The following is a 27,629-nucleotide window of genomic DNA, read 5'->3' on the forward strand; positions in this document are numbered from 1 at the left end:
TCACTTTTAAAAAGTCACATTTATTAGACATGAAGCTTTTTACAATTTATAACATCTCATAACAATAAAATCCCCAGGATGCAGCTGTACTACTAGTTCACACAAATAGAGATGTGTGTGAACCAGTACTGGGTTAGGATCTTAGCTGTACCATTCCACATAGGGGCTAAGCAAGAAATCTAAACAGCTGGTTTAAAGCAGACTGACTGGCATACGAGGGGGGTCGTTAAGAGCAGGTTTGAGAGAATTTAGTTAACAATATGCCAACAATTGCCTAAAAGAGAAAGATCAACGAGTATAATTTCTTGTCTTCTTCCTAAATCTAATTATTATTAGATTATAAAATTGCCATATCACCCTTATGAACGCCTTATACTCACTCAATAACTACCCTTTGGTCATGTATAGTTGTTTGTGTGGATGATATGTCCAGGTTTCACTAGAAGAAACTCCTTGGGGTTTTAGTGCTGTTTGTAAAAGTGCAGCTGCTCAAATTCTCCGATAGCATCATAGTTAGTTTCCATACCGAATGTGTTCGTTCTCTAAACTAAAACAAAACAACTGCATGACTTGTACAACACTTCTAACCTTCAGATCTGCACATACGATACTTTACGTTCGAGGTATGTGTGCGAGCATATATAAAAAAGGTAGGATTCTGTCTTATAGGAATTATTCATGTTGACTCAATTTAGCAAAGAACTCTGCTCTCTATTGTCTAGAAATTAGGGCAACGCCTCATATGGAGCCAAAAGGTACTGTGTATTATTACTTGCTATAAGCATGTGTAAAACATGTTCAAATTGTAATGCCCTGTGTGACAATTTTTTCCCCCATCTTCAACTAGTTGATCTCATGATTACTATGAACTAATAACAAAACATAAAAAGGGTCTTTATGACCAAGTTATTGTGCATTATAACGGCGGGCTTTGAATAAAGTGTTACTGAAATAAGACTGATCCCAATTGGCTTGAGGGGCAGATGCATGCTAGTACACTACCATCAAACGATCTAAGGCATTACCCATACATTACAGACTGAAAAAATGTAAAATAGCACTTAACATTCGCCACTAATGAATACATAGTTAAAATGACTACCCATAATCCATTTATGAAGTTTTCAAATAGAATAATAAAACTGACGTATTTAATTCCTGAACGTTATAAGAGTCGTCTTCATCAAGGTTTTTTTTCTCTCATCCTGCCGCTTCGTGATGGGTGTTTTGAGTAGTTTGGTTTTAGACTTCTGCAGTTTTGTTGCTTTTTGTCGGGTATGTTTCTTTCCAAACATCCAGGATTCTTTATCCAGATCCTGTGGCGTTGTGTTTATTCAGCTGTGTGAAAAGTAAACAGGAGAAACGTTAACGGAGATCAGTATCTCTGTAGGAGGAAGGGTGGTTTACTATGGACCATGTTTGTTTATGATATATATATATATGGATCAGCTAAATATTGCGGAAAGAATATTGGTTCCATCAATGTAATTGTCTGCATCATTTCCAATCCCCCACATATTTTTGGGGTAAATATATATATATATACATACCTATATATACATACCTATATAGGCACACAGTATATACATACACATACCTATATAGACATACAGTATATACATACCTATATAGGCACACAGTATATACATACCTATATAGGCACACAGTATATACATACCTATATAGGCACACAGTATATACATACACATACCTATATAGACATACAGTATATACATACACATACCTATATAGGCACACAGTATATACATACCTATATAGGCACACAGTATATACATACACATACCTATATAGGCACACAGTATATACATACACATACCTATATAGGCACACAGTATATACATACACATACCTATATAGGCACACAGTATATACATACCTATATAGGCACACAGTATACACATACCTATATAGGCACACAGTATATACATACACATACCTATATAGACATACAGTATATACATACCTATATAGACATACAGTATATACATACACATACCTATATAGGCACACAGTATATACATACCTATATAGGCACACAGTATATACATACACATACCTATATAGGCACACAGTATATACATACACATACCTATATAGGCACACAGTATATACATACCTATATAGGCACACAGTATACACATACCTATATAGGCACACAGTATACACATACCTATATAGGCACACAGTATATACATACCTATATAGGCACACAGTATACACATACCTATATAGGCACACAGTATACACATACCTATATAGGCACACAGTATATACATACACATACCTATATAGACATACATATATACCTTTATTATTATTCCCCGCAAACCCTTCCTCCGATCCCCCAATTGGAGTAAACTAATAAACACTTAGGTTTATACATTTTACAGACACAGTCTATTTTACAATAGTTATATTTTGTTTGTTTTTAGTCCTTCCTCTATTTCTGATGTCCATCCAGTTTGATTTATATTTGCAACAGTGTTATTTCACAACAGTTCTGAACATATAAACATTTTGTTTATGGTATATTTACATGTAAATCAAATCAACATTTATTTGTCACATGCGCCAAACAAGTAGACCTTACCGCGAAATGCTTACTTACAAGCTCTTAACTAACAATGCAGTTCAAGAAAGAGTTAGGAAAATATTTTCCAAATAAACTAAAAGTAAAAAAAAATATTTAAAAAGTAGCAATAAAATAACAATAACGAGGCTATATACAGGGGGTACCGAGTCAGTGTGGAGGCTATATACAGGGGGTACCGAGTCAGTGTGGAGGCTATATACAGGGGGTACCGAGTCAGTGTGGAGGCTATATACAGGGGGTACCGAGTCAGTGTGGAGGCTATATACAGGGGGTACCGAGTCAGTGTGGAGGCTATATACAGGGGGTACCGAGTCAGTGTGGAGGCTATATACAGGGGGTACCGAGTCAGTGTGGAGGCTATATACAGGGGGTACCGAGTCAGTGTGGAGGCTATATACAGGGGGTACCGAGTCAGTGTGGAGGCTATATACAGGGGGTACCGAGTCAGTGTGGAGGCTATATACAGGGGTACCGAGTCAGTGTGGAGGCTATATACAGGGGGTACCGAGTCAGTGTGGAGGCTATATACAGGGGGTACCGAGTCAGTGTGGAGGCTATATACAGGGGGTACCGAGTCAGTGTGGAGGCTATATACAGGGGGTACCGAGTCAGTGTGGAGGCTATATACAGGGGGTACCGAGTCAGTGTGGAGGCTATATACAGGGGGTACCGAGTCAGTGTGGAGGCTATATACAGGGGGTACCGAGTCAGTGTGGAGGCTATATACAGGGGGTACCGAGTCAGTGTGGAGGCTATATACAGGGGTACCGAGTCAGTGTGGAGGCTATATACAGGGGGTACCGAGTCAGTGTGGAGGCTATATACAGGGGGTACCGAGTCAGTGTGGAGGCTATATACAGGGGTACCGAGTCAGTGTGGAGGCTATATACAGGGGGTACCGAGTCAGTGTGGAGGCTATATACAGGGGGTACCGAGTCAGTGTGGAGGCTATATACAGGGGTACCGAGTCAGTGTGGAGGCTATATACAGGGGGTACCGAGTCAGTGTGGAGGCTATATACAGGGGGTACCGAGTCAGTGTGGAGGCTATATACAGGGGGTACCGAGTCAGTGTGGAGGCTATATACAGGGGGTACCGAGTCAGTGTGGAGGCTATATACAGGGGGTACCGAGTCAGTGTGGAGGCTATATACAGGGGGTACCGAGTCAGTGTGGAGGCTATATACAGGGGGTACCGAGTCAGTGTGGAGGCTATATACAGGGGGTACCGAGTCAGTGTGGAGGCTATATACAGGGGTACCGAGTCAGTGTGGAGGCTATATACAGGGGGTACCGAGTCAGTGTGGAGGCTATATACAGGGGGTACCGAGTCAGTGTGGAGGCTATATACAGGGGGTACCGAGTCAGTGTGGAGGCTATATACAGGGGGTACCGAGTCAGTGTGGAGGCTATATACAGGGGGTACCGAGTCAGTGTGGAGGCTATATACAGGGGGTACCGAGTCAGTGTGGAGGCTATATACAGGGGGTACCGAGTCAGTGTGGAGGCTATATACAGGGGGTACCGAGTCAGTGTGGAGGCTATATACAGGGGGTACCGAGTCAGTGTGGAGGCTATATACAGGGGGTACCGAGTCAGTGTGGAGGCTATATACAGGGGGTACCGAGTCAGTGTGGAGGCTATATACAGGGGGTACCGAGTCAGTGTGGAGGCTATATACAGGGGGTACCGAGTCAGTGTGGAGGCTATATACAGGGGTACCGAGTCAGTGTGGAGGCTATATACAGGGGGTACCGAGTCAGTGTGGAGGCTATATACAGGGGGTACCGAGTCAGTGTGGAGGCTATATACAGGGGTACCGAGTCAGTGTGGAGGCTATATACAGGGGGTACCGAGTCAGTGTGGAGGCTATATACAGCGGGTACCGAGTCAGTGTGGAGGCTATATACAGGGGGTACCGAGTCAGTGTGGAGGCTATATACAGGGGGTACCGAGTCAGTGTGGAGGCTATATACAGGGGGTACCGAGTCAGTGTGGAGGCTATATACAGGGGTACCGAGTCAGTGTGGAGGCTATATACAGGGGGTACCGAGTCAGTGTGGAGGCTATATACAGGGGGTACCGAGTCAGTGTGGAGGCTATATACAGGGGGTACCGAGTCAGTGTGGAGGCTATATACAGGGGGTACCGAGTCAGTGTGGAGGCTATATACAGGGGTACCGAGTCAGTGTGGAGGCTATATACAGGGGGTACCGAGTCAGTGTGGAGGCTATATACAGGGGGTACCGAGTCAGTGTGGAGGCTATATACAGGGGGTACCGAGTCAGTGTGGAGGCTATATACAGGGGTACCGAGTCAGTGTGGAGGCTATATACAGGGGGTACCGAGTCAGTGTGGAGGCTATATACAGGGGGTACCGAGTCAGTGTGGAGGCTATATACAGGGGGTACCGAGTCAGTGTGGAGGCTATATACAGCGGGTACCGAGTCAGTGTGGAGGCTATATACAGCGGGTACCGAGTCAGTGTGGAGGCTATATACAGCGGGTACCGAGTCAGTGTGGAGGCTATATACAGCGGGTACCGAGTCAGTGTGGAGGCTATATACAGGGGGGTACCGGTACAGAGTCCATGTGGAGGCTATATACAGGGGGTACCGGTAACGAGTCAGTGTGGAGGCTATATACAGGGGGGTACCGGTACAGAGTCAATGTGGAGGCTATATACAGGGGGTACCGGTACCGAGTCAGTGTGGAGGCTATATACAGGGGGGTACCGGTACCGAGTCAGTGTGGAGGCTATATACAGGGGGGTACCGGTACAGAGTCAATGTGGAGGCTATATACAGGGGGTACCGGTACCGAGTCAATGTGGAGGCTATATACAGGGGGGTACCAGTACAGAGACAATGTGGAGACTATATACAGGGGGTACCGGTACCGAGTCAGTGTGCAGGCTATATGCAGGGGGTACCGGTACCGAGTCGGCAGACTACATTGGAAGGAAACTAGTGAGTGAAGAGAATCAATATGATTTGGTAGATTACCAGTACTATTTATTTGATTTATTAATAAAAAGGACCAGGCTTATGATTTGATAAGGTCGTATTCTGCTGTAACACAGGAATGCTGTGTGAATTAGGGCCCTTTACCTTCAGTAGATGAACAGGACTCTCGTTCGGGGCAGTGTGGCGTAAGTAGGGTCGGCCATTTTGCGAACCCGGGAGTAGTTGACGAACCCTCTGACGAACAGCATGAAGCCTGGAGAGTCACAAAAAGACAACCGCATCCGTTCCATGATCACATTTCATACACATTAAATCATTCAAATAAGAGCTCAGACGCACGCTCCACTTACCCAAAGCCAGGAACACCCACCACAACCAGTACTGGCCATCAAAGTAGCCGGGGAAGTAGGTGGAAAACTGAAATGTTCAAAAGACAATAAAACAGCATTAGGAGGACCAGTCGTACACACAGTAGCATTCCAAAGCATTTAGTGCAGGAACAAAAGCCCGAATGCACCGCAGCACAGTGAGAATTATATACACGGGGGATACAACCATCCCAGCTCTGTCGATGTAGCTGTGAAGAGACAGAATCATTAAATCAATTATTTTGGTACTTGTCCATATGTAAGCTGTTTTTCTGTGGGGGGTCACAGGTTCAGGAATGGCTGAAGAACTGCCACGTTTACCTGGAGCTAAATCTGCAGATAGCACTACTGGGTGATCTGAAAAGTCAATAGTCAAATCGATAATAATAATATTAGAAAAATGAGCTTTAATTAATTAGAACTTGTTCTTCAGAGATAGATGGGGTTGATGGAACTGAAAACAAACCGAAAGTACTCAGAACCCTTGAATTCTTCCACATTTTGGTACATTACTTATTTTAAAATGTATTCAATAGCTCCCTCCCCCCATAAATCTACACGCAATACCACAGCAAAACCAGTTTAAACATTTTTGCAAATGCATAATTAAAATTTTAAAAAATCAGAAACATCACATTTGCATAAGTATTCAGACCCTTTATTCAGTACTATGTTGAAGCACCTTTGGCAGCGATTACAGCCTCAAGTCTTCTTGGGTATGACACTACAAGCTTGGCACACCTGTATTTGGAGACTCCAGTCTAAGGTCCTGACCGCTCTGGAGCAGGTTTTCATCAAGGATCTCTGTACATTGCTCCGCTCATCTTTCACTCGATCCTGACTAGTCTCCCAGTCTCTGCCACCGAAAAACATCCCCACAGCATGATGTTGCCACCACCATGCTTCACCGTAGAGATGGTGCCAGGGTTCCTCCAGACGTGACACTTGGCATTCCAGCCATAGAGTTCAATTTTGTTTCTCATGGTCAGAGTCCTTTAGGTGCCTTTTGGTAAACTCCAAGTGGGCTGTCATGTGCCTTTTACTGAGGAGTGGCTTCAGTTTGACAACTCTACCATAAAGGCCAGATTGGTGAAGTGCTGCAGAGATGACTGTCCTTCTGGAAGGTTCTCCGATCTCCACAGACAAACTCTGTCAGTGACCATGGGGTTCCTGGTCACCTCCCTGACCAAGGCCCTTCTCCCCTGATTGCTCAGATTGGCCAGCTGTAGGAAGAGTCTTGGTGGTACCAAACTTCTTTAATTTAAGAATGATGGAGGCCACTGTGTTCTAGGGGACCAATGTTGCAGACATTTTTTGGTACCCTTCTCCAGATCTGTGCCTCAACAATATTTTTTAAATCTATTTTAGAATAAGTCTGTAACGTAACAAAATGTGGAAAAAGGGAAGGGGTCTGAATACTTTCCAAATGCACTGTATATAGTATGTAGAAGCTGGAAGTAGAAGCCTAAGTGTTGTTGTCCAGTAGTTTACTCCAATTAGGGGAGTGGTGGTAAGATATATATGTAATACCAGTCAAAAGTTTGGGCACACCTGCTCATTCAAGGGTTTTTCATATATTTGATTAACCATTTTCTACATTGTAGAATAATATTGAAGACGTCAAAACTATGGAATCATTTAATAACCAAAAATTATTTTAAAAATCTAAATATTTTTTAGATTTAGATTCTTCAAAGTATCCACCCTTTTGCCTTGACAGCTTTGCACACTCTTGGTACTCTCAACCAGCTTCACCTGGAATGCTTTTCCAACAGTCTTGGAGTTCCCACATGCTGAGCACTTGGCTGCTTTTCCTTCACTCTGCAGTCCAACACATACCAAACCATCTCAATTGGGTTGAGATTGGGTGATTGTGGAGGAGAGGTCATCTGATGCAGCACTCCATCAGTCTCCGTCTTGGTAAAATAGCCCTTACACAGCCTGGAGGTGTGTTGGGTCATTGTCCTGTTGAAAAACAAATTATAATCCCACTAAGAGCAAACCAGATGGGAGGTGTATCGCTGCAGAATGCTGTGGTAGCCATGCTGGTTAAGTGTGCCTTGAATTATAAATAGATCACTGGCAGTGTCACCAGCAAAGCACCCCGACACCATCACACCTCCTCCTCCAAGCTTCACGGTGGGAACAACACCTGCAGAGAGCATTCGTTCACCTACTCGGTGTCTGACAAAGACATGGCGGTTGGAACCAAACATCTCAAATTTGGACTCATCAGACCAAAGGACAGATTTCCACCGGTATAATGTCCATTGCTTGTGTTTCTTGGCCCAAGCAAGTCTCTTTTTATTATTGGTGTCCTTTAGTAGTAGTTTCTCTGCAGCAATTCAACCATGAAGGCCTGATTCACGCAGTCTCCTCTGAACAGTTGATGTTGAGATATGTCTGTTAACTGAACTCTCAATTTCTGAGGCTGCTAACTCTAATGAACTTATCCTCTGCAGCAGAGGTTACTCTGGGTCTTCCATTCCTGTGGCGGTCCTAAAGAGACCCAGTTTCATCATAGCGCTTGATGGTTTTTGTGACTGCACAAATTTTACGGATTGACTGACCTTCATGTCTTAAAGTAATGATGGATTGTCGTTTCTCTTTGCTCTGTTTTTGCCATAATATGGACTTGGTATTTTACCAAATAGGCCCATCTTCTGTATACCCACCCCCCGTGTGTTGATCTTACCCGGACTATGAGAACCCATTTGATGAGAGACAGGCCAAACCCAGAGATGGCGCCGTAGCGGCCGGCTGCAGAAGTGGTCAGACAGAAGGACAGGAAGAAACCGATCCAGTTGAACAGGAATGCCACTGGAGAGAAGAGAGGACAATCAATCAATTAACCAATCAATCATAGACCACTAATGAGGAAGTTGCACATCAGTTAACATTATGTGCTGTTCACCACACATAGACCATGATGCTTTGTGGAAGATTATACAACAGCTTTTCTAAAATCACAAGCTTCCTCCTTATGAACCGGTTGGACAAGTTCCTGGCTTGACTTATTTAGTTGATTTGTTTAGTGTACCCATGAGATGCAGACAGGCATTGTCCACCCATAACAATCCCTACACTGTACAGGAAACAGAGAGAAGACTTACTGAAGAAGGTGAGCATGAAGATGCCATCATTCCCTATCCGCAGCTGGTCAGCATCGTCAAACTCATCCTCCTGAAAGGAGAAATAGGAAATGTATGTTTGTCAGACATCTTCAAATGATGATGGTCCAAACATGTTTATTGAGGATGTAGGCTCTCAATGAAAAATAGCTCAATGAATATCACTGTGAAAGGAGGACAGACATACCACGACCCTGCCAGGGACGAGAGGGACGCCGGTCTCCGCTTTGGTCCTCTCTGCTTCATCATAGGAGGGCAGTGTGGTAGCCACGTTGTAGGACGGGGGGTTGGGGAACCTGCCTGCATCCTCCTTGTAGTCGAAGAACGCTGGAAGGGAAATGGAAAGGTGCAGAAAACTAAAACATGACACAGCACATTAGTGATGGCTAGTAGCAAGGTGAAGGTGGAGAGCTCGTACCGTAGCCTTTTCTTTTGAGCACTAGAGTAACCCGAGAACAAAATCCTATTCCTGACTTGCATCTGCAATGGTCTTCCACTCCCATTGTCTTATGAGATTAGTCAATATTTTGCCAGTTATTGTGTGTAGTGCTATGGATGTACAGAGGACAATTACCTGCGTTGGCAGCGGAGATGCTGCTGTAGGGGGGAGGGGCATCCAGGACAGCTGCTTCCTCCTGGGGGGGCTGGGCTGCTGCTGGCTCCTCCTCATTCAACAGCTGCAGGAATTGGAGAGCAACACACACACACACACACACACACACACACACACACAGTCAGTGGGATGATGCTGCTGTGCAACTATTATGTCTGACCAATGCTGAGAGTAATTTAGCTAGCTGCTTCTGTGCTTATACCCAAAAAAATGAATTAATGTGGTAACCATGGCAATTTGATTGGAAATATAGCAGAATACAAACAGTGTAGTTATTCCCTCCACAAGGCAATCAAACAGGCAAAACTTCAGTACAGAGACAAAGTGGAGTCGCAATTCAACGGCTCAGACACAAGACGTATGTGGGCAGGGTCTACGGACAATCACGGACTACAAAGGGAAAACCAGCCACGTTGCGGACACCGACGTCTTGCTTCCAGACAAACTAAACACCTTCACCTGCTTTGGGGATAACACAGTGCCACCGACCCGGCCCGCTACCAAGGACTGTGGGCTCTCCTCCGTAGCCGACGTGAGTAAGACATTTAAGCGTGTTAACCCTTGCAAGGCTGCCGGCCCAGGCGGCTGGCTGGTGTGTTTGCGGACATATTGAATCTCTCTATATCACATTCTGCTGTCCCCACTTGCTTCAAGATGGCCACCATTGTTCATGTACCCAAGAAAGCAAAGGTAACTGAACTAAATGACTATCGCACCGTAGCACTCACTTCTGTCATCATGAAGTGCATTGAGAGACTAGTCAAGGATCATAGCACCTCTACCTTACCGGCCACCCTAGACCCACTTCAAATTTGCATACCGCCCCAATAGAGCCACAGACGATGCCATCACACTGCACTAACCCATCTGGGCAAGAGGAATACCTATGTAATGCTGTTAATTGACATTAGCTCAGCATTCAACATCAAGTACCCTCCAAGCTCATCATTGAGCTTGAGGCCCTGGGTCTGAACCCTGCCCTGTTCAACTGGGTCCTGGACTTCCTGACGGGCCACGGGTGGTGAAGGTAGAAAACAACACCGGCACTTCGCTGATCTTCAACACTGGGGCCCCACAAGGGTGCGTGCATGGCCCCCTCCTGTACTCCCTGTTTACCCATGACTGCGTGGACAGCACGGCTCCAACTCAATCATCAAGTTAGCAAACGCCACAACAGTAGTAGGCCTGATTACCGACAATGACGAGACAGCCTTCAGGGAGGAGTTGAGGGCCCTGGGAGTGTGGTGCCAGGAAAATAACATCACACTCAATATCAACAAAACAAAAGAAATGACCCTGACTTCAGGAAACAGCAGAGGGAGCACCCCCTATCCACATCGACAGGACCACAGTTGAGAAGGTGGAAAGTTTCAAGTTCCTCAGCATACACATCACTGACAAACTAAAATGGTCCACCCACACCTCAAGATGCTGAAAAAAAAACTTGGCTTGGCACCTAAAACCGTCAAACTTTTACAGATTCACAATCGAGAGCATCCTGTCTGACCGTATCACCGCCTGGTACGGCAACTGCACCGCCCTCAACCATAAGGCTCTCCAGAGGGTGGTGCTGTCTGCCCAACGCATCACCGGGGGCAAACCACCTGCCCTCCAGGACACCTACACCACCCGATGTCACAGGAAGGCCAAAAAGATCATCAAGGACAATAACCACCCGAGCCAATGCCTGTTCACCACGCTATCATCCAGAAGGCGAGGTCAGTACAGGTGCATCAAAGCGGGGACTGAGAGACTGAAAAACAGCTTCTATCTCAAGACCTACAGAATGTTAAATAGCCATCACGAGCACATTAGAGAGGCTGCAGCCTATATACAGAAACTTGAAATCACTGGCCACTAAGAAATGGAACACTAGCCACTTTAATAATGTTTACATATTTTGCATTACTCATCTCATATGTACAGTTGAACTCAGAAGTTTACATACACTTAGGCTGGTGGTTTTTCAACCACTCCACAAATTTCTTGTCAACAAACTATAGTTTTGGCAAGTTGGTTAGGACATCTACTTTGTGAATGACAAGTCAATTTTCCAACAATTGTTTAGAGACAGATTATTTCACTTAAAATTAACTGTATCACAATTCCAGTGGGTCAGAAGTTTACATACACTAAGTTGACTGGGCCTTTATACAGCTTGGAAAATTCCAGAAAATTATGTCATAGCTTTAGAAGCTTCCAATAGGCTAATTGACATAATTTGAGTCAATTGGAGGTGTACCTGTGGATGTATTTCAAGGCCTACCTTCAAACTCAGTGCCTCTTTGCTTGACATCATGGGAAAATAAAAAGAAATCAACCAAGACCACAGAAAAAAAGTCTGGTTCATCCTTGGGAGCAATTTCCAAATGCCTGAAGGTCCACGTTCATCTGTACAAACAATAGTACGCAAGTATAAACACCATGGGACCACGCAGCCGTCATACCGCTCAGAAAGGAGACGCGTTCTGTCTCCTAGAGATGAACGTACTTTAGTGCGAAAAGTGCAAATCAATCCCATTACAGCAGCAAAGGACCTTGTGAAGATGCTGGAGGAAACAGGTACAAAAGTATCTATATCCACAGTAAAAACGAGTCCTATATCGACATAACCTGAAAGGCTGCTCAGCAAGGAAGAAGCCACTGCTCCAAAACCGCCATAAAAAGCTAGACTACGGATTGCAACTGCACATGGGGACAAAGATCATACTTTTTGGAGAAATGTCTTTTGGTCTGATGAAACAAAAATAGAACTGTTTGGCCATAACGACCATCGTTATGTTTGGAATGAAAAAGGGGATGCTTTCAAGCCGAAGACCACCATCCCAACCGTGAAGCACGGGGGTGGCAGCATCATGTTGTGGGGTGCTTTGCTGCAGGAGGGGCTGGTGAACTTCACAAAATAGATGGCATCATGAGGCTGGAAAATTATGTGGATATATTGAAACATCTCAAGGCATCAGTCAGGAAGTTAAAGCTTGGTCGCAAATGGGTCTTCCAAATGGACAATGACCCCAAAGTTGTGGCAAAATGGCTTAAGGACAACAAAGTCAAGGTATTGGAGTGGCCATCACAAGGCCCTGACCTCAATCCTATAGAAAATGTGTGGGCAGAACTGGAAAAGTGTGTGCGTGCAAGGAGGCCTACAAACCTGACTCAGTTACACCAGCTCTGTCAGGAGGAATGGACCAAACTTATTGTGGGAAGCTTGTGGAAGGCTACCCAAAACATTTGACCCAAGTTAAACAATTTAAGGCAATGCTACCAAATACTAATTGAGTGTATGTAAACTTCTGACCCACTGGGAACGTGGTTCCCAGTGAAAGAAATAAAAGCTTAAATAAATCACTCTCTACTATTATTCTGACAAGTCACAATCTTAAAATAAAGTGGTGATCCTAAGTGACCTAAGACAGGGAATTTTTACTAGGATTAAATGTCAGGAATTGTGAAAAACAGTTTAAATGTATTTGGCTAAGGTGTATGTAAACTTCCGACTTCAACTGCATATACTCTATCTTAGTCTATGCCGCTGTATTCTATACTATTCTACTGTATCTTAGTCTATGCCGCTCTGACATTGCTCGTCCATATATTTAGATATTCTTAATTCCATTCCTTGGATGTGTGTGTTAGATATCGACCGATTATGATTTTTCAACGCCGATACCGATTATTGTTGGACCAAAAAAAAGCAGATGCCGATTTTTTAAATGTAATGACAATTACAACAATAGTGAATGAACACTTCATGTAACTTAATATAATATATCAATAAAATCAATTTTGCCTCAAATAAATAATGAAACATGTTCAATTTGGTTTAAATAATGCAAAAACAAAGTGTTGGAGAAGAAAGTAAAAGTGCAATATGTGCAATGTAAGAAAGCTAACGTTTCAGTTCCTTGCTCAGAACATATGAAAGCTGGTGGTTATTCCTGTTACATTGCACAACCTTCAATGTTATGTCATAATTACGTAAAATTCTGGCAAATTAGGCAGCCCAAACTGTTGCATATACCCTGAATCTGCGTGCAATGAACGCAAGAGAAGTGACACAATTTCACCTGGTTAATATTGCCTGCTAACCTGGATTTCTTTTAGCTAAATATGTAGGTTAAAAAATATATACTTCTGTGTATTGATTTTAAGAAAGGCATTGATGTTTATGGTTAGGTACACATTGGAGCAACAACAGTCCTTTTTCACGAATGCGCACCGCATCGATTATATGCAACGCAGGACACGCTAGATAAACTAGTAATATCGTCAACCATGTGTAGTTAACTATTGATTATGATTGATTGTTTTTTAGAAGATAAGTTTAATGCTAGCTAGCAACTTACCTTGGCTTACTGCATTCGCATAACAGGCAGGCTCCTCGTGGAGTGCAACGTGATCAGGTGGTTAGAGCGTTGGACTAGTTAACTGTAAGGTTGCAAGATTGAATCCCTGAGCTGACAAGGTAAAAATCTGTCGTTCTGCCCCTGAACAAGGCAGTTAACCCACCGTTCCTAGGCAGTCATTGAAAATAAGAATGTGTTCTTAACTGACTTGCCTAGTTAAATAAAGTTTTTTATTATTATAAATCGACCGAATCGGTGTCCAAAAATACGGATCCAATTGTTATTGAAAACTTGAAATCGGCCCCAATTAATCGGCCATTACGATTAATCGGTCAACCTCTAGTGTGTGTTGTGGCAAACCTCTTCAAGGTTAGGAGCGTTTGTCACAAACTAAGTGGTAAACTGTCACCAAATCACCCAAGAATGAGAGTTCTTTCGAACAGGACAGTACCTGTGTGTTTGTCCTGGTCCACCCAGGCCGTAGGCGAGGTCAAGGATAGCAGGGTTCGGTACACGAATCGGGTTCTCGGTAGGTCCAGGTCCAAACGCCAACAGGTAAGTCCAAAACAATCCAGCTCATACACGGTAAATCCAGCCAATCTCTATAGTCTCTTTCTCTATTGTTCATAGCTCCTTCCAGCACTCTCTCTCCCTCTTCCTGGTTTTTCTTGACCCTTTATCTGTGAGTCGGCTCCACCTTCTGAGGGTTCCCCTTGCTTCTGGGACTTGTAGTTTTGGCGGTCGGCCATTTTGTGATCTGTAGTTCTGACAGGGGTGGCCATTTTAGTGATCGGGCTGAGCCCGTTTATTAGTTCTGCTCTCACATATCTGCCACTTATCACTCGACCCCCTTCTTTGCCACATATCTCTCCCCCTAGATCCGACCTAGGTCGGGCTACCGCAGCAAAATATGCATGCATGCGGGATAACCCATCCGCGTTTCCCATTTCCTTCCCTGCTCTGTGTTTCAAGTCAAAATGAAACGGTTGGAGACTCAAAAACCACCGCATCACCCAAGCGTTCTTCTCTTTAGCCCTATGCATCCAGGTGAGTGGGGCATGGTCACTGATGAGGGTGAAGTGGCGCCCCAGCAGGTAGTACTTCAGGCTTTCTAGAGCCCACTTTACTGCCAGCGCCTCTTTCTCAACGACTGAGTAGTTGGTTTCCCGTGGTTCCAGCTTCCTGCTTAAAAACAGGATGGGGTGTTCCACCCTTCTACCTCTTGGGATAGCACTGCTCCCAAGCCGACCTCTGAGGCATCCGTCTGAACCACAAACTCTTTCTCAAAGTCTGGTACCACCAGCACTGGATTACAGCAGAGAGCCTCCTGTAATGTCCTAAATGCTTTGGTGGCCCTTTCATCCCATTTGACCATGTTTGGCCCTCTGGCTCTAGTCATGTCGGTAAGTGGGGCGGCCACTGTGGCATAACTTGGGATGAACTTCCGGTAGTAACCGGTCAGCCCTAGGAAGGCTCGAACCTGCTTCTTATTTACTGGTTTCGGCCATTCTCTAATTGCCTTCACCTTCTTATGTTGGGGTTTGATTAACCCTCTTCCCACAGTGTATCCCAGGTACTCTGTTTCCTCTAACCCCACATAACACTTGGCAGGGTTTGCTGTGAGCCCTGCCTTTCTAAGGGCGTCTAACACTGCCTGTACCCGGGTAAGTGGGATTCCCAATCTGGGCTGTAGATCCCCACGTCATCTAAATAAGCTGCGGCGTATGCTTTGTGCGGTTTTAGGACTTTGTCCATGAGCCGTTGAAAGGTGGCTGGGGCCCGTGTAAGCCGAATGGCATGACGGTGTATTGAAACAAACCGTCAGGTGTTGCAAAGGCTGTCTTTTCTTTGGCCCTGGGGGTCAGAGGAATTTGCCAGTACCCTTTTGTCAGATCAAGGGTCGTAATGTACCGAGCATGACCGATTTTCTCCAGTAGTTCATCTACTCGGGGCATGGGGTAGGCATCAAACTTCGAGATTTCATTTACCTTCCGAAAGTCGTTACAGAACCGCAAAGACCCATCGGGCTTGGAGACCATCACAATTGGGCTAGACCACTCACTATGTGACTCTTCGACCACTCCAGCTGTCAACATTTTCTCAGTCTCTGCTCTAATCGCGGCCCGTCGAGCCTCGGGTACCCGGTATGGCCTCATACTCACTTTTCTCCCTGGTAGGGAACGATATCATGAGCCGTAACCTCAGTTCGGCCAGGTACCTCTGAAAACACATCTCTGTTTTTCTGGATCAGGGTCTTTACTTCCTGTACTTGCGCTGGGGACAGAGTGGGTGAAATATTTACTTCGGCTGTCTCCTGAATGTGTGTGGGGTATGTGACCATTAGTGTTTCTCTCTCTCTCCATGCTTTTAACAGGTTTATGTGATAAATCTGTTCCTGGGGCCGTCGACCTGGCTGTCGGATCCGATAATTGACCTCTCCTATTCTCTCCAGTACTTCATATGGTCCTTTCCATGTGGCTAGTAGTTTACACTCTACCGTGGGGATCAGCACTAACACCTTATCTCCCGGTTGAAATTCCCTCAGGGTAGCCTGCCGGTTATAAGTGTGCCGCTGGTGTTCCTGTGTTTGTCTCATGTGCTCTCTGACGATGGGCATGACTGTGGCTATCCTATCTTGCATTTCCGTGACGTGCTCTATGACACTAGTATACGGGGTGGATTGGTGCTCCCAGGTTTCCCGGGCGATGTCTAAGATTCCCCGGGATGCCTCCCATATACCAGCTCAAAGGGAGAAAACCCCAGCGAGGCTTGAGGAACCTCTCTAATGGCAAACATCAGATACGGCAACATGCAATCCCAGTTTTTCCCATCCTTATCGATTACCTTCCTGAGCATTGACTTCAGGGTTCGGTTGAATCTCTCAACCAGCCCGTCCGTCTGAGGATGGTAAACCGATGTCCTCAACTGTTTCACCTGCCACAGTTTACAAAGGTCCGCCATAAGGCGGGACATAAAGGGGTCCCCTGGTCGGTAAGGATCTCCTTTGGAACCCCTACCCTGGTGAACAAGAGCACTAATTCCTTTGCGATATTTTTGGAAGTCATCGTCCGAAGGGGAATGGCTTCTGGGTAGCGAGTGGCATAATCTAGAATGACCAGAATGTATTGGTGCCCTCTGGCGGATTTGGGTAGTGGGCCCACTAAATCCATCGCTATCCTCAAATGGCGTTTCGATTATGGGGAGTGGCACTAACGGGCTTCTAAAAGCTGGTCGGGGAGCTGTTAACTGGCACTCGGGCACTCTCCACAATGCCGAGCCACTTCAGCTTGAATTCCTGGCCAGTAAAACCTCCTTACAATCCGGTCTCGGGTTTTATCGATACCAAGGTGTCCACCCAGAATGTGCCCATGAGCTAGATCCAGTACTGTCCTCCGGTACCGAGTGGGAACCAACAACTGTTCCACCACATCAACCCCTATTTTCGAGACTCTGTACACCAAACCCTTTTTCATGATGAAGTGGGGAAAACTATTAGGCATCATCCCAACATTTATGGGAGTACCATCTACGACCTGCACATCTGCTCTGGCTTGCTGCAGCGTTGGATCCTGGTTTTGGGCCGTCCCAAAATTAGTCAAGGACCCTGCCAGGTCTGCTGGTTCTAGATCGTCGTCCTCTGGATTCAGATCGACCCCAGCCCCACTAGTACTGGGCTGTTCGTTATCAGCGAGGTTTGCCACTTCATCCTCCTCCTCCCCTACTAGCACCTGTGATGTTGTCCCCTGGGAGACCTCTTTTCTTGGCTTTGGTTGAAGGCCCCATGCTTCTTCCTGCTTGGTCAGGGTTGTTGGCTTCTCAAATATGCCATTCTTGTGGCCTAACTTCGCAAAGTTAGGAAAGTCTCGACCCAATATTACATCATATGGCATCTTTGGGACCACGCCGACCTCATAATCCAGCAGACCGTCCTCTGTTTGTATGCTCACTAAGGCCGTGGGGTACAGACGGGTATCCCCATGAATGCATGTAACACTGATATCCTGTCTTGTATCCAGTTTATGATTCGGCACTAGGCCTGCAACGACCAGGGTTAGCATACTGCCGGAATCCAGCAGTGCTTCAACCTCTTTCCCTTCAACCTTCACCCTGCACATATGTTTGTTTCTTGATCTTTCAAGTACAGTGGTTACAACAGGACATGCATACCGTATATCATCTTCATTTTCACCAAGGTTACATTGCATTGGCTCTTCTTTAATAGGGCAGTAGGCTGCAATATGTCCTGGTTGATTACAATTGTAACAGATAATAGGGGTTCGGGGGAGACCCCCGACCCCCAGTCCCGGTTTCCGTTTTTTCCCTTAGTGTCTTGGCCTGATTCTGATTCTTTCCTCATGGCCCCACGCTGCTCTCTTCCCCTCTAAATGTTGGGACAGCCTTACCCTGTCCACTGGTTCGCCCATGCCTGGGGAACGGGAATCTTTCCTCCTGTGCCTGCTCAGCTGTTCTTGCCGTACAATACCGTTCAACCAGGCCCACGAGATGGTCGGGCGGAAAGTACCTCGTTCTGGCCAACCCATCGTCTCACTTCTTGGGGTAGACCTCGCTGAAACTGGTTGAGTACGATGGTCTCGACAATCTCGGCGGATGACCGGGTCTCTGGTCGCAACCATTTCCGTGCCAGGTGAATCAAGTCGAACATCTGTGTTCATGGGGGTTGTCCCGGTCGGTAAGACCACTGGTGGAAGCGGTGTGCCCTCACGGTATCAGTCACTCCCAGTCTAGTCAGGATCTCTCCCTTTAGTTTATCGTAATCCTGTGCATCTTTCAACTCCAGGTCGAAATACGCTTTTGAGCGTCCCCTGCCAGGTATGGTGCCAGAAGCCCTGCCCATTCTTCTTCGGCCACTTCTCCCTCTCTGCCGTCCTTTCGAAGGTGGTAAGATATGCTTCCACATCATCCTGCGCTGTCATTTTTTGAAGAAAATGATTGGCCCTCCTTTGGGTATTTGCAGCTGGTAATTGAGCCCCAATTTGGTCCGCTAGCCCCTTTAGGCCTTCTCTTAACTCCCGGGTGTTTCTCTCTTGCTCTTCTGTGAGCAGCTGGTTGGTGCGGTGCTGGATCTGTAACGTGTCCTGATACATTCGCATTGCATCCTGATGAACTATTTGTTGAGCTCTAGTTGCCTCTTGTTGGGCGGCCGCCGCTTGTAACAGGGCCTGTATGGCTCCCTCCATACTCATTTTCCTGAAAAACTGTCCTAACCAAACAAAGCCAAAACAAAAAAAAAAACCTGACTCCCCTTTGGAGTGCTAACTGAACATTTATTTATTTATTTTTTTCTTCTACCTAACCAGTGGTATGTTAGTCCATACCCGCATCCTCCACCACGTGTGGCAAACCTCTTCAAGGTTAGGAGCGTTTGTCACAAACTAAGTGGTAAACTGTCACCAAATCACCCAAGAATGAGAGTTCTTTCGAACAGGACAGTACCTGTGTGTTTGTCCTGGTCCACCCAGGCCGTAGGCGAGGTCAAGGATAGCAGGGTTCGGTACACGAATCGGGTTCTCGGTAGGTCCAGGTCCAAACGCCAACAGGTAAGTCCAAAACAATCCAGCTCATACACGGTAAATCCAGCCAATCTCTATAGTCTCTTTCTCTATTGTTCATAGCTCCTTCCAGCACTCTCTCTCCCTCTTCCTGGTTTTTCTTGACCCTTTATCTGTGAGTCGGCTCCACCTTCTGAGGGTTCCCCTTGCTTCTGGGACTTGTAGTTTTGGCGGTCGGCCATTTTGTGATCTGTAGTTCTGACAGGGGTGGCCATTTTAGTGATCGGGCTGAGCCCGTTTATTAGTTCTGCTCTCACATATCTGCCACTTATCACTCGACCCCTTCTTTGCCACATATCTCTCCCCTAGATCCGACCTAGGTCGGGCTACCGCAGCAAAATATGCATGCATGCGGGATAACCCATCCGCGTTTCCCATTTCCTTCCCTGCTCTGTGTTTCAAGTCAAAATGAAACGGTTGGAGACTCAAAAACCACCGCATCACCCAAGCGTTCTTCTCTTTAGCCCTATGCATCCAGGTGAGTGGGGCATGGTCACTGATGAGGGTGAAGTGGCGCCCCAGCAGGTAGTACTTCAGGCTTTCTAGAGCCCACTTTACTGCCAGCGCCTCTTTCTCAACGACTGAGTAGTTGGTTTCCCGTGGTTCCAGCTTCCTGCTTAAAAACAGGATGGGGTGTTCCACCCTTCTACCTCTTGGGATAGCACTGCTCCCAAGCCGACCTCTGAGGCATCCGTCTGAACCACAAACTCTTTCTCAAAGTCTGGTACCACCAGCACTGGATTACAGCAGAGAGCCTCCTGTAATGTCCTAAATGCTTTGGTGGCCCTTTCATCCCATTTGACCATGTTTGGCCCTCTGGCTCTAGTCATGTCGGTAAGTGGGGCGGCCACTGTGGCATAACTTGGGATGAACTTCCGGTAGTAACCGGTCAGCCCTAGGAAGGCTCGAACCTGCTTCTTATTTACTGGTTTCGGCCATTCTCTAATTGCCTTCACCTTCTTATGTTGGGGTTTGATTAACCCTCTTCCCACAGTGTATCCCAGGTACTCTGTTTCCTCTAACCCCACATAACACTTGGCAGGGTTTGCTGTGAGCCCTGCCTTTCTAAGGGCGTCTAACACTGCCTGTACCCGGGGTAAGTGGGATTCCCAATCTGGGCTGTAGATCCCCACGTCATCTAAATAAGCTGCGGCGTATGCTTTGTGCGGTTTTAGGACTTTGTCCATGAGCCGTTGAAAGGTGGCTGGGGCCCCGTGTAAGCCGAATGGCATGACGGTGTATTGAAACAAACCGTCAGGTGTTGCAAAGGCTGTCTTTTCTTTGGCCCTGGGGGTCAGAGGAATTTGCCAGTACCCTTTTGTCAGATCAAGGGTCGTAATGTACCGAGCATGACCGATTTTCTCCAGTAGTTCATCTACTCGGGGCATGGGGTAGGCATCAAACTTCGAGATTTCATTTACCTTCCGAAAGTCGTTACAGAACCGCAAAGACCCATCGGGCTTGGAGACCATCACAATTGGGCTAGACCACTCACTATGTGACTCTTCGACCACTCCAGCTGTCAACATTTTCTCAGTCTCTGCTCTAATCGCGGCCCGTCGAGCCTCGGGTACCCGGTATGGCCTCATACTCACTTTTCTCCCTGGTAGGGAAACGATATCATGAGCCGTAACCTCAGTTCGGCCAGGTACCTCTGAAAACACATCTCTGTTTTTCTGGATCAGGGTCTTTACTTCCTGTACTTGCGCTGGGGATAGAGTGGGTGAAATATTTACTTCGGCTGTCTCCTGAATGTGTGTGGGGTATGTGACCATTAGTGTTTCTCTCTCTCTCCATGCTTTTAACAGGTTTATGTGATAAATCTGTTCCTGGGGCCGTCGACCTGGCTGTCGGATCCGATAATTGACCTCTCCTATTCTCTCCAGTACTTCATATGGTCCTTTCCATGTGGCTAGTAGTTTACACTCTACCGTGGGGATCAGCACTAACACCTTATCTCCCGGTTGAAATTCCTCAGGGTAGCCTGCCGGTTATAAGTGTGCCGCTGGTGTTCCTGTGTTTGTCTCATGTGCTCTCTGACGATGGGCATGACTGTGGCTATCCTATCTTGCATTTCCGTGACGTGCTCTATGACACTAGTATACGGGGTGGATTGGTGCTCCCAGGTTTCCCGGGCGATGTCTAAGATTCCCCGGGATGCCTCCCATATACCAGCTCAAAGGGAGAAAACCCCAGCGAGGCTTGAGGAACCTCTCTAATGGCAAACATCAGATACGGCAACATGCAATCCCAGTTTTTCCCATCCTTATCGATTACCTTCCTGAGCATTGACTTCAGGGTTCGGTTGAATCTCTCAACCAGCCCGTCCGTCTGAGGATGGTAAACCGATGTCCTCAACTGTTTCACCTGCCACAGTTTACAAGGTCCGCCATAAGGCGGGACATAAAGGGGGTCCCCTGGTCGGTAAGGATCTCCTTTGGAACCCCTACCCTGGTGAACAAGAGCACTAATTCCTTTGCGATATTTTTGGAAGTCATCGTCCGAAGGGGAATGGCTTCTGGGTAGCGAGTGGCATAATCTAGAATGACCAGAATGTATTGGTGCCCTCTGGCGGATTTGGGTAGTGGGCCCACTAAATCCATCGCTATCCTCAAATGGCGTTTCGATTATGGGGAGTGGCACTAACGGGCTTCTAAAAGCTGGTGGGGAGCTGTTAACTGGCACTCCGGGCACTCTCCACAATGCCGAGCCACTTCAGCTTGAATTCCTGGCCAGTAAAACCTCCTTACAATCCGGTCTCGGGTTTTATCGATACCAAGGTGTCCACCCAGAATGTGCCCATGAGCTAGATCCAGTACTGTCCTCCGGTACCGAGTGGGAACCAACAACTGTTCCACCACATCAACCCCTATTTTCGAGACTCTGTACACCAAACCCTTTTTCATGATGAAGTGGGGAAAACTATTAGGCATCATCCCAACATTTATGGGAGTACCATCTACGACCTGCACATCTGCTCTGGCTTGCTGCAGCGTTGGATCCTGGTTTTGGGCCGTCCCAAAATTAGTCAAGGACCCTGCCAGGTCTGCTGGTTCTAGATCGTCGTCCTCTGGATTCAGATCGACCCCAGCCCCACTAGTACTGGGCTGTTCGTTATCAGCGAGGTTTGCCACTTCATCCTCCTCCTCCCTACTAGCACCTGTGATGTTGTCCCCTGGGAGACCTCTTTTCTTGGCTTTGGTTGAAGGCCCCATGCTTCTTCCTGCTTGGTCAGGGTTGTTGGCTTCTCAAATATGCCATTCTTGTGGCCTAACTTCGCAAAGTTAGGAAAGTCTCGACCCAATATTACATCATATGGCATCTTTGGGACCACGCCGACCTCATAATCCAGCAGACCGTCCTCTGTTTGTATGCTCACTAAGGCCGTGGGGTACAGACGGGTATCCCCATGAATGCATGTAACACTGATATCCTGTCTTGTATCCAGTTTATGATTCGGCACTAGGCCTGCAACGACCAGGGTTAGCATACTGCCGGAATCCAGCAGTGCTTCAACCTCTTTCCCTTCAACCTTCACCCTGCACATATGTTTGTTTCTTGATCTTTCAAGTACAGTGGTTACAACAGGACATGCATACCGTATATCATCTTCATTTTCACCAAGGTTACATTGCATTGGCTCTTCTTTAATAGGGCAGTAGGCTGCAATATGTCCTGGTTGATTACAATTGTAACAGATAATAGGGGTTCGGGGAGACCCCTCGACCCCCAGTCCCGGTTTCCGTTTTTCCCTTAGTGTCTTGGCCTGATTCTGATTCTTTCCTCATGGCCCCACGCTGCTCTCTTCCCCCTCTAAATGTTGGGACAGCCTTACCCTGTCCACTGGTTCGCCCATGCCTGGGGAACGGGAATCTTTCCTCCTGTGCCTGCTCAGCTGTTCTTGCCGTACAATACCGTTCAACCAGGCCCACGAGATGGTCGGCGGAAAGTACCTCGTTCTGGCCAACCCATCGTCTCACTTCTTGGGGTAGACCTCGCTGAAACTGGTTGAGTACGATGGTCTCGACAATCTCGGCGGATGACCGGGTCTCTGGTCGCAACCATTTCCGTGCCAGGTGAATCAAGTCGAACATCTGTGTTCATGGGGGTTGTCCCGGTCGGTAAGACCACTGGTGGAAGCGGTGTGCCCTCACGGTATCAGTCACTCCCAGTCTAGTCAGGATCTCTCCCTTTAGTTTATCGTAATCCTGTGCATCTTTCAACTCCAGGTCGAAATACGCTTTTTGAGCGTCCCCTGCCAGGTATGGTGCCAGAAGCCCTGCCCATTCTTCTTTCGGCCACTTCTCCCTCTCTGCCGTCCTTTCGAAGGTGGTAAGATATGCTTCCACATCATCCTGCGCTGTCATTTTTGAAGAAAATGATTGGCCCTCCTTTGGGTATTTGCAGCTGGTAATTGAGCCCCAATTTGGTCCGCTAGCCCCTTTAGGCCTTCTCTTAACTCCGGGTGTTTCTCTCTTGCTCTTCTGTGAGCAGCTGGTTGGTGCGGTGCTGGATCTGTAACGTGTCCTGATACATTCGCATTGCATCCTGATGAACTATTTGTTGAGCTCTAGTTGCCTCTTGTTGGGCGGCCGCTTGTAACAGGGCCTGTATGGCTCCCTCCATACTCATTTTCCTGAAAAACTGTCCTAACCAAACAAAGCCAAAACAAAAAAAAACCTGACTCCCCTTTGGAGTGCTAACTGAACATTTATTTATTTATTTTTTTCTTCTACCTAACCAGTGGTATGTTAGTCCATGCCCGCATCCTCCACCACGTGTGGCAAACCTCTTCAAGGTTAGGAGCGTTTGTCACAAACTAAGTGGTAAACTGTCACCAAATCACCCAAGAATGAGAGTTCTTTCGAACAGGACAGTACCTGTGTGTTTGTCCTGGTCCACCCAGGCCGTAGGCGAGGTCAAGGATAGCAGGGTTCGGTACACGAATCGGGTTCTCGGTAGGTCCAGGTCCAAACGCCAACAGGTAAGTCCAAAACAATCCAGCTCATACACGGTAAATCCAGCCAATCTCTATAGTCTCTTTCTCTATTGTTCATAGCTCCTTCCAGCACTCTCTCTCCCTCTTCCTGGTTTTTCTTGACCCTTTATCTGTGAGTCGGCTCCACCTTCTGAGGGTTCCCCTTGCTTCTGGGACTTGTAGTTTTGGCGGTCGGCCATTTTGTGATCTGTAGTTCTGACAGGGGTGGCCATTTTAGTGATCGGGCAGAGCCCGTTTATTAGTTCTGCTCTCACATATCTGCCACTTATCACTCGACCCCCTTCTTTGCCACAGTGTATTGGGTAGATGTTGTGAATTTTTGTTAGATATTACTGCACTGTCGGAGCTAGAAGCACAAGCATTTCGCTACACCCGCAATAACATCTGCATGTAACCAATCAAATTTGATTTGATGTAATCATTCATCTATTTCCTAGTGAGACAAATTGACTGGCAACACCCCATCAGTGACATGACAGGAACCTTTGATACCCCTCGGGGTATCCTACGAAGCAAGATCAATGAGTTAGCCAGCTAACTTTGAGAAACAACCAGAAATATCAATGAGTTAGCCAGCTAACTTTGATAAACAACCAGAAATAACTACAGATTTATCTGGTTCATTAGGAAAGTTAAATATAGATAAGAGTGCTTTCAGAAAGTATTCACAGCCATTGACTTTTTCGACATGTTGTTGTGTTACAGACTAAATTTAAAATGGATTCAATTGAGATTGTGTGTAGGCCAATGACACACAATACCCCTTGATGTCAAAGTGGAATTCTGTTCTTCCAAATTAATTCAAAATGAAAAGCTTTAATGCCTTCAGTCGATAAGTATTCAAACCCTTTCTTATAGCAAGCCTAAATAAGTTCAGGAGTAAGCATTGGTTAAACAAGTCACATAATAAGATGCATGTCCTCACTGTGTTCAATAATGGTGTTTAACATGATTTGTGAATAACTACCTCTATCTCTGTACCCCACATATACAATTATCTGTAAGGTCCCTCAGTCGAGCATTGAATTTCAAACACAGATTCAACCACAAAAACCAGGGAGATTTTCCAATGCCTCACAAAGGGCACCTATTGGTAGATGGGTAAACAATCATTTAAAAAAAGACAGATTTTGAATATCCCTTTGAGCATGGTGAAGTTATTAATTACACTTTGGATGGTGTGTCAATACACCCAGTCACTACAAAGATACAGGCGTCCTTCCTAACTCAGTTACCGGAGAGGAAGGCTCATGGTTACAGAGTTGAATTGCTGTGATAGGAGAAAACTGTGTTTTGGTTAACATTGTTGTTACTCAACAATACTAACTTAAATGAGAGCAAAATAAGGAAGCCTGTACAGATTTTTTTTATTCCAAAACATGCATCCTGTTTGCAATAAGGCACGAAAGTAGGCAAAAATGGCAAAGTAATGAACTTTATGTCCTGAATAAAAAGCGTTAAGTTTGGGGAAAATCCAACAACACATTACTGAGTACCACTTTTCATTTTTTCAAGAATGGTGGAGGCTGCATCATGTTATGGGTAGCCTTGTCGTCGGCAAGGACTAGGGCGTTAATGCTCAAAATAAACAGAATAGAACCAAGGACAGACAAAATCCTCCAGGAAAATCTGGTTCAATCTGCTTTCCGACAGACACTGGGAGACAAATTCCCCTTTCAGCAAGACAATAACCTAAAACACAAGGCCGAATATACACCGGAGTTGCTTACCATGATGACATTAAATGTTCCCGAGTGGCCTAGTTACAGTTTACTTAAATCATGTTGAAAATCTATGGCAAGACTTGAAAATGGCCACCAAGAAATGATCTATGACCAATTTGTTAGAGCTTAAATATTTATTTTAATACTAGTGTTCAAATACTTTACAATCCAGGTGTGCAAAAGTCATATATTTACCCATAATGAGTAACACCTGTAATCACTGCCAAAGGTCATTCTAACATGTATTGATTGATTCAGGAGGTTTTATATTTATATAATCAATATGTGTTTTATTTTTCTTCCACTTTGACAGAGTATTTTGTGTAGATTACTGACCAACATTGACTGTTAAAAGTGGGATTAAAAAACTATTTCTTTGTCACAACGTGGAAAAGGAGGAATAAATACTGAAGACACTGGATGTGTTTTCGGGTGTGTTCAATCAATTTGACCTTGACCATTTCAAGTTTTCTAGAAAAAAAAGAAGTTATTTCATTATATTTAGGCGAGTAAACTGGCTACTTTATCCTGCCTTGTGGTATACCTCTCTGGTATTAAATCTCAGATTGGCGGTCTACAACTATTAATTAATGTAGGCCTACCTACTAGCTAGCGATAGTAGTGGGTTCTTGTGCAATCTTCAATGTCACTATGATTTGTGGTAGCTAACTAGCTAGCTCACTAGTTAGCTAAATACCTACCCGTATTTAGATTATATTCACTGCAACAACAACATATTCCACGGATTAGCCTTGCAATGGCCTATGAGGGTGGGACATGTAACAAATGGGCCTGTGGCCCCGTCCTTTTTAAATATAGCTAGTTAGCCACCATAAACGAGGTAGTAAATTAACTTGTTACCCAAACCATCAAGCTACATTTTCAAGACATAATGAGATATAACGTTTGGTAAACATGGCCGAAGTCATAACAGTCACCGTTTCGTTTTCCACTCCTGGCTAGTTTAGCTAGCTAGCCGTTAGCTAATTTTATTGGGTTGTCATAAAAATTTAAAATAAACGTACCTCCTGATATCTAACGTTGCTGATTTGCTCGGCCATCCTGGATGGAAGTTGAGTGTTTGAAAAGAATGACTTGTTTGACAAACTGTGAGCCGTATATGCTATTGATACTGTACACTAACCCTCGAAACTAGCACAGCTCCGCCATCTCCTCTTCCTCACAAATCGGGTGTGTTGCTCCGCCCCTTGCCCTGTCATGTGACCCAGCGGAACTGTCAGGATTATCCAAAACAGCTACAATCTCACGATTTGCCTAAATCATCAGAGCACCGCTAAA

General features: G+C 45.7%; 1 protein-coding gene and 1 long non-coding RNA gene across 2 annotated transcripts; both read right to left on the reverse strand.

Annotated features, from left to right (window-relative positions):
* LOC115118061 (NEDD4 family-interacting protein 1-like) lies at positions 1-27,534 on the reverse strand. The gene is made up of 8 exons (XM_029646595.2): positions 27,356-27,534; positions 9,653-9,755; positions 9,266-9,405; positions 9,061-9,130; positions 8,643-8,767; positions 5,930-5,996; positions 5,724-5,832; positions 1-1,338 (listed from the first exon to the last, which is right to left on the reverse strand). The coding sequence occupies exons 1-7, from the start codon at positions 27,389-27,391 to the stop codon at positions 5,726-5,728; spliced, it is 648 nt and encodes a 215-aa protein (XP_029502455.1). The 5' UTR covers positions 27,392-27,534; the 3' UTR covers positions 1-1,338; positions 5,724-5,725.
* Positions 9,763-27,342, reverse strand: LOC135571754 (uncharacterized). Its single transcript, XR_010463894.1, has 3 exons — positions 24,488-27,342; positions 19,492-19,805; positions 9,763-14,802 (listed from the first exon to the last, which is right to left on the reverse strand). It is a non-coding gene; the product is annotated as an uncharacterized LOC135571754 (long non-coding RNA).
* Positions 27,535-27,629: the final 95 nt, after the last annotated feature.

Source organism: Oncorhynchus nerka, linkage group LG5 (assembly GCF_034236695.1).
Source record: "Oncorhynchus nerka isolate Pitt River linkage group LG5, Oner_Uvic_2.0, whole genome shotgun sequence".
Lineage (NCBI taxonomy): Eukaryota > Metazoa > Chordata > Actinopteri > Salmoniformes > Salmonidae > Oncorhynchus > Oncorhynchus nerka.